At 35.6% G+C, this 6,455-nt stretch overlaps 1 protein-coding gene across 1 annotated transcript in view; it reads right to left on the bottom strand.

Annotated features, from left to right (window-relative positions):
* LOC107674172 (myosin light chain kinase, smooth muscle-like) overlaps window positions 1–6,455 on the bottom strand; it is a 31,273-nt gene that overhangs the window by 7,214 nt on the left and 17,604 nt on the right. Inside the window, exons 4-7 of the mRNA XM_016468073.1 lie at window positions 2,703–2,900; window positions 2,185–2,220; window positions 488–615; window positions 250–403 (exon numbers count right to left, since the gene is read on the bottom strand). Of these exons, the coding sequence (XP_016323559.1) occupies window positions 250–403; window positions 488–615; window positions 2,185–2,220; window positions 2,703–2,900 (516 nt within the window). The remainder of the gene's footprint in view (window positions 1–249; window positions 404–487; window positions 616–2,184; window positions 2,221–2,702; window positions 2,901–6,455) is intronic.

Here is a 6,455-nt window from a genome sequence, read left to right as displayed (position 1 = left end):
TTTTCAGACCGATGAGCTTTGTAAAAATCGACACGTTTCAGAAAGGCGGGGCATAGAGGAGAAACAATAATGTACAATATGTGGAAAATAATGTGTTTTTTGAACCTTAAACCGCATAAACACATTTCATTACACCAAATACACAAAATAATGTTCTTTTTAGCAACATCATATGACCCCTTTAATAGTTATGAGCATTAGAAATGAGCATCATGACCCAAATTACAGCTGAGGATTGTCTGACCTTACCAATGACATTTAGGGTCACTGTGTGTTGGGCTGAACTTTTGCGATCTCGTACAAATATCGTGTAACGTCCAGAGTCCTCAGGAAGGGCTTCGGAAATCACCAGAGAACTGCTTTCATTACAGGACTCAATACGAAACCTGGAGCTTTCCACCACCTTCAGAAAGACACATCATTATACACACAAACAGGGGGACCAACAGAATGCAACGTGTCTGGATTGTGTTGTGTTCTTATGTACCTCTTTTTTTTTAAAGACCCAGCAAGAAGCTACAGGAGAGCTGCCTTTGAACTCACACTTTAAATGGGCCGTCTCTCCAACATGCACCTCATGACGATCTAATGGATCTACAAACTGCAGAGGAGGTGCTGTAAACACAAAAACACAGGTGCTGAGAATCACAAATGAGACCTCTTTAATGTCTTAGTTGTTTAGTCTAGACAACAAAAAGATTAAATGGAGAGAAAACAGAGACTTTTGCTTCACAGATTTCACAGCTTCACAGAAGTTATGAATTTTTCTGAATTTTTCAAAGAAGGCTGTATGTTTAAAATGGTCTCATTTGTGTATATTTTTATTAATTATATTATATTATATCATTCAAAATGATGAATAGAAATTCAAGAAAATAGGGCATTATAAACAATTTTCTTCAAAACTTCAATTAACTACAATTATTTGTAATATAAATATAATTGTATAAATGCAAACACATTATATATATATATATACATACAATGTTTATTTATTTATAAATAATTGTAGTGTTCATTCAAACTATTCTGACTTTTACACAAAATATTATTCTAAGAGAAAACCAATGTCATTTTCCCTCTCTCATACAGTACAGATATTAAGAATTAGCTCTGGGACCATATTTACATTTATGCATTTGGCAGATGCTTTTATCCAAAGCAATTTACATTGCATTCAAGATATCAATTTTGATCAGTTCTTGCCTTCCCTGGGAATTGATCCCATGACCTTGGCATTGTCAACATGCTCTGTTTGAGCTGCAGAAAGGCTGTAGCATATACTTTGTGTGTAATAACTATGAATGCAAACAGAAACTGCAATTATTCAAATCAACATACTCAGCTGAACTTGACTGGCTTGATAAAAGTTTGATCTGCTCATGACCTCATGGTTTTTAAACAGACCTATTATTAATACAGACTGACCACAGATAGCAGTGTGTTTTACATGAAAGATGAAAAGACTGAAAGAAAACACCCATCATTCAATGCTTTACAAACAGAAGTACCAAAGAAAATTATGATAACATCTTAAAGTGACGTTGAGTGTTTTGATGCTTATAATCTGAGAAATAACTATTTTTATACCACAGTCTTGTCAGTATGTGGGCAGATTAAACTGTTTATCTATCTTTAAGCTATAAATACACAAACAAAGGATTTAAACAAAAACAGAATTTGATGTTTAAGAAGTTTGGGAGGTTTTTCGAAGAATATTGCTTTGGACAGCAAGGATTACAGCGTTTAAAAGGAACAAAAGCCTGCTTCCTGTTTTACTGCATACAACACTAACAGACGCTGAAGGAACCAGACAATCTGGAAGCTAAGGTCAGCGGAGTAAAACACAGACTGCTCGGAGCAAATTACTCCTTTTTGAAGCAGGTCACAGTGGTTATACTGTAACTCGCAATTCCAGACAAAATGCATTAAAAACGTGGTGTTATTAGAATATTAAGAAAAGCAGGTGTGGGTGTGGAAGGCTGTAGATCACATGGCCTTCAAGAAATGAGGAAGGAAAGAGAAGATCTAGAATCCAGAAAAATGTTACAAAAATCTGTGATTCAGCTGTTAAGTTACAGTATGAAGGAAAAGGATAAGAACAAGTAAATCTTTGAGTCAAGGTGCTAAAAAAAGAGCAAAAGTAGAACTGTTAGTGGAAGAGAGACATGATGATGGTCTTACCTGGACCTGAGCTGCTCCTCCTTTTGACAAGCACCTCTGTAACAAGACAAATATGTTAAGAATCAGCTGTCGGTGTAGGTGCTTTTGTGTTAAAGAGCATGCAAGAGATAACATAAGCTTTGCCTATTATATAAGGGAGGAGTCAAGTGATCAGGTGTGCGTGTCTAAGAAAAATATTCAACAGATTAAAGAGGAAATGCTCAACATAAAACCATTAATATGCCAACCGGTCAGGAAATACTCTTTTTATATTTGTATATTTATTATTTTTATATTTTTGTACAGCGTTTATTATACAGAGCTTATTAAATAATACATAAACTAATACATAAACTATGTATAATAATTACATGGAAGGATTTGATTTTTAATAAAATAGTATTAGTATGTGACACCACCCTAATGACAATGATATGGGAGCTTTGGAGGAACAAAAATGTTCCATTCATTAAATGACATTTCCTATACTTAAATGCATGAGATTACTTTTGTGGGTAGGGCCATTGTCTGTGACATACCTCTCTTGAGTGCTGGGGAGCTTGTTATAGGACTTCCTGTCTGAGGTGTCTGTGGTGACTGTGGGCCTTTAAAAACACTGATGTCATCTGGGACGTTCTGACAGGAGTTTAAATCCCCGCTTAGCATGTCAGGAGTGTGAGGATGAGAGTGAGATGTGTGGGTAATATCATTACGGATCCCAACAATTGTTTCATAGTCTGCAGTTGAGGGACACAGGGAGAATATGGTGTGGTTGCATGTTATTATGAGGAGCAAAAAGGAAGTAAATAATTAAATGAGAGAGTGAGAGAGTGAGAGAGAGTGAGAGAGAGAGCGAGAGAGAGAGACATAGAGAGAGAAAAAGAGAGAGAGAGAGACTTTGACTTTGCAAGCCACTTTAATTACCAAAAGTATAAACCCATCATACATTAATTAACATCATGAACACATTAAGGGGAAAAAAAAAAGTTACATTCAAGCATAAATCTTAAGAGATTCATCATCATCAATTCCACAGATACATTGATTTACTCCCCATACATTATTAAAAGTTTCTAAATCTTCCAACAAGTGATAAAATGCATATTCTATTTTCAATCTTGATTTTATTAAACCCTTTAAAATTAACACAGCATCAGCTGACCCCAAACCACTGAGTTTACTTTTACGTGACAGCCATATTGCCATTTTAGCTTGTCCAAACAAAAAAATTATTAAAACGTGAACTTGTTTTCTATTCCAGCAATATTTGGGTCCATAAATAAAAAACATCATAGAAAAAATCTCCCCCAAAGTTTGACACCATTCCTCTATTTGAGCAAACAATTGCTGTAGTCTCATACATTGACAAAATAAGTGAAAAACTGTCTCTGTCTCTGGACACCCTTCCCCTACCTGTGGATCAATGTGTGCCCTGTGTCTGTTTGTAGCTAAAACAAGTTTCACAATTTGAGTTGAATTACTGAAATAAATGAACTTTTCCACGACATTCTAATTTATTGAGATGCACCTGTACAAAGTCCTCCAGCTACCTTTAGGGGAAGCATCTGATCCAAAAAAATCCTGCCATTTAGACTCCTTAAGTCCTTCCAAGGAACGTAGATGTGATGCCTTGATACACACAATATACAGCGTTCGTTTCCCAGCATTACTAAAAAGTCCAAATTGAGGAGTTCTGAAAGTAAGCAAACTCCCCTCTAGTTCTTGAAATTCATCAACAGCAAGTGCAATTTCAAGTCCTGGGAAAAAAAGTTCCTTATTATCATCCATTCGATTCAAAACATATATATACTCCTTTGGTAGCAAATCAACAAGACTTTTCAATAACTTTTGTGCCAGTCGAATTGACCTGACACCCATCTTCGTAGCCAGTCTCTCAGCCGACATCCACCCTTCTGTTGTGACTAGATCTCCAATTTTAAGAATTCCTGCATTCCTCAAAGCATTCCTCGCACATTGTGATTGTAATATTTCCATGTCCATCACAGGGTTAAACAACAACGGTTCTTCTTTGGCCCAAAGTCCTTCAGCTCCATTTGGTTCTCTTGAAATATGAAAAATTCTCCATGCTTTCATCGAGTTATAAATAGGTGTCAAACCAGACAAATCAAGGTTTTGAGTATCCATGAGAAAAAGATGTCGGTCTAGCTCCATCTTACCCACTTTTTTCAAGAGAGCACAGGCTACTTCAGATCAGCTTATGTTATCTCCATAGAGGAGCCTTTTAGCTGTCTGGAGTCTAAAATCCATTAGCTTGCTTTTAATGTCCACCAATCCTTGTCCTCCTTCTTGTCTGGGTAGAAACAATACTGGAGCTTTAAGCCAGTGTTGACCGGACCAAAAAAAATTAATTAAATACTTTTGAATGACTTTCACCAATTCTTCAGGAGGTTCTAAAATAGTCATTTTATGCCATAAAGAAGAAGCAACAAGGTTGTTGCAAACAAGTACCCTTCCCCTGTAGGACAACTGGGGTAGCAGTCATTATCAGAGAGACAACCGAGCACACACTTTCTCCACAAGCCCCTCCCAATTCTGTCTTCTATACTCTTCCTTTCCTAAATAGGTCCTAAAAAAGATCATCCCCACTGCAGTTTACCTAGAAGCAAAGGTCTCTTATGTTCTACATCACACCACAGGGCATCACTTTTTTCCCAGTTTACTTTGCCAGATGAAGCTTTCTTATAACACTCCAAGACTCTTTTCAATATCTGAACATCTTTATCATGTCTTATAATGACTGTAATATCATCAGCATATGCTGAAACTTTTACATTTATATTTGAATTTGGAGCAATCTGCAAGCCCATTAACTCTGTCCTTAATTTACAAAGAAGAGGTTCAATAGCTAAAGTACAGAGCTGCCCTGAAATTGGACAACCCTGTCTTATACCTCTCTGCACTTTAACAGGGACACTAAGACCACCTGCCATTTTTATCATACACGTTGCATCTTTATAAAGTAACTTTACCATTGAAATAAAATGATCACCAAACCCAAAAGCCTTCATGACACTGAAAAGATATTTGTGATCAGTTCTATCAAAAGCTTTCTCTTGATCTAATGACAAAATTCCCATGTTAATATTGTCATACATGGCTAGATCAATAACATCACGCATCAAATACAGATTCTCAGTAATATATCTGTCTTTTATACAATATGATTGATCCTTATATACAATATTATTTAACAATTTATTCAATCTGGTAGCAAGACATTTTGATAAGATTTTATATTCGGAACACAACAATGCAACTGGTCTCCAATTCTTCAATAATGTAATATCTCCTTTCTTTGGCAGCAAAGTTAACATTGCTCGTTGACAACTCTTGGGTAGAAAACCCTCACTCAGACATTCTTGCAATACCTCAAACACATCAATCTCAATTATATTCCAAAAATGTTTATAAAATTCACCAGGAAGTCCATCAATTCCAGGAGTACGACCTGAAGAAAGTCCCATCAGTGCAGCACTTACTTCCTCAAACAAAAGTCCAGAGTCTAGGTTTTCTTTATGCTCAGAAGTTAAGCAGGGAAGATTCTGTAATAGTTCATTTTGACACTGATCATCTGTTTCCTCAGCCGCAAAGAGCTGAGAATAAAAATCCACTGCTATTCTACGCATCTCCACAGGATCAGTCATAACAAGTCCATCAGAGTTTTTCAAACTTAACATTTGTTTTTCCTGTACCGTTTTACATTCCAAGTTAAAATAATAAGAGGTTGGACCATCTATATCTCTCAATGATAAAAATCTATTTTTCACAAGAGCACTTTTAACCTTTTCATTTAAAATATAACTCAATCTTTGTTTCTTTTCAGTCCACTCCTGTAAATTAATGGAATGGTTTTCCATCATACCATTTTCAGTAACAAGAATTTCTTTCTCAAACCCTTCAAGAGTCCATTTCAAACATGTAGCTGAATACGACGTATATTGTTGACAGAATTCTCTTATATGAGCTTTACCAACTTCCCACCATAAAATAACATTATTATATCTGCTCTTTTCATTTTTCCCAGAAATATTCAAAATTTTCAAAAAAATTTTTTTTTTGTAATAACTTAACATTAAAGTGCCAGTGAACACTTTTATATCTTCTCAATGTTAATAAAACATCAACAGTCACTAATTTATGATCAGTACTTGGTGTGGGGACAATAGCTGTGTGCACAACTCTATTTCTCATATTCTTCGATAAATACAATCTATCTAAACGAGCTGCTGAGATTCTCTCAGCATTTATCTTCACCCAAGTGTATTGTCTTA

Source organism: Sinocyclocheilus anshuiensis, unplaced genomic scaffold (genome assembly GCF_001515605.1).
Source record: "Sinocyclocheilus anshuiensis isolate Anshui unplaced genomic scaffold, SAMN03320099.WGS_v1.1 scaffold893, whole genome shotgun sequence".
NCBI classification, from domain to species: Eukaryota; Metazoa; Chordata; class Actinopteri; order Cypriniformes; family Cyprinidae; genus Sinocyclocheilus; species Sinocyclocheilus anshuiensis.
The sequence above is the reverse complement of the archived record's forward strand: the minus strand, read 5'-3'. Positions and strand labels throughout refer to the sequence as shown.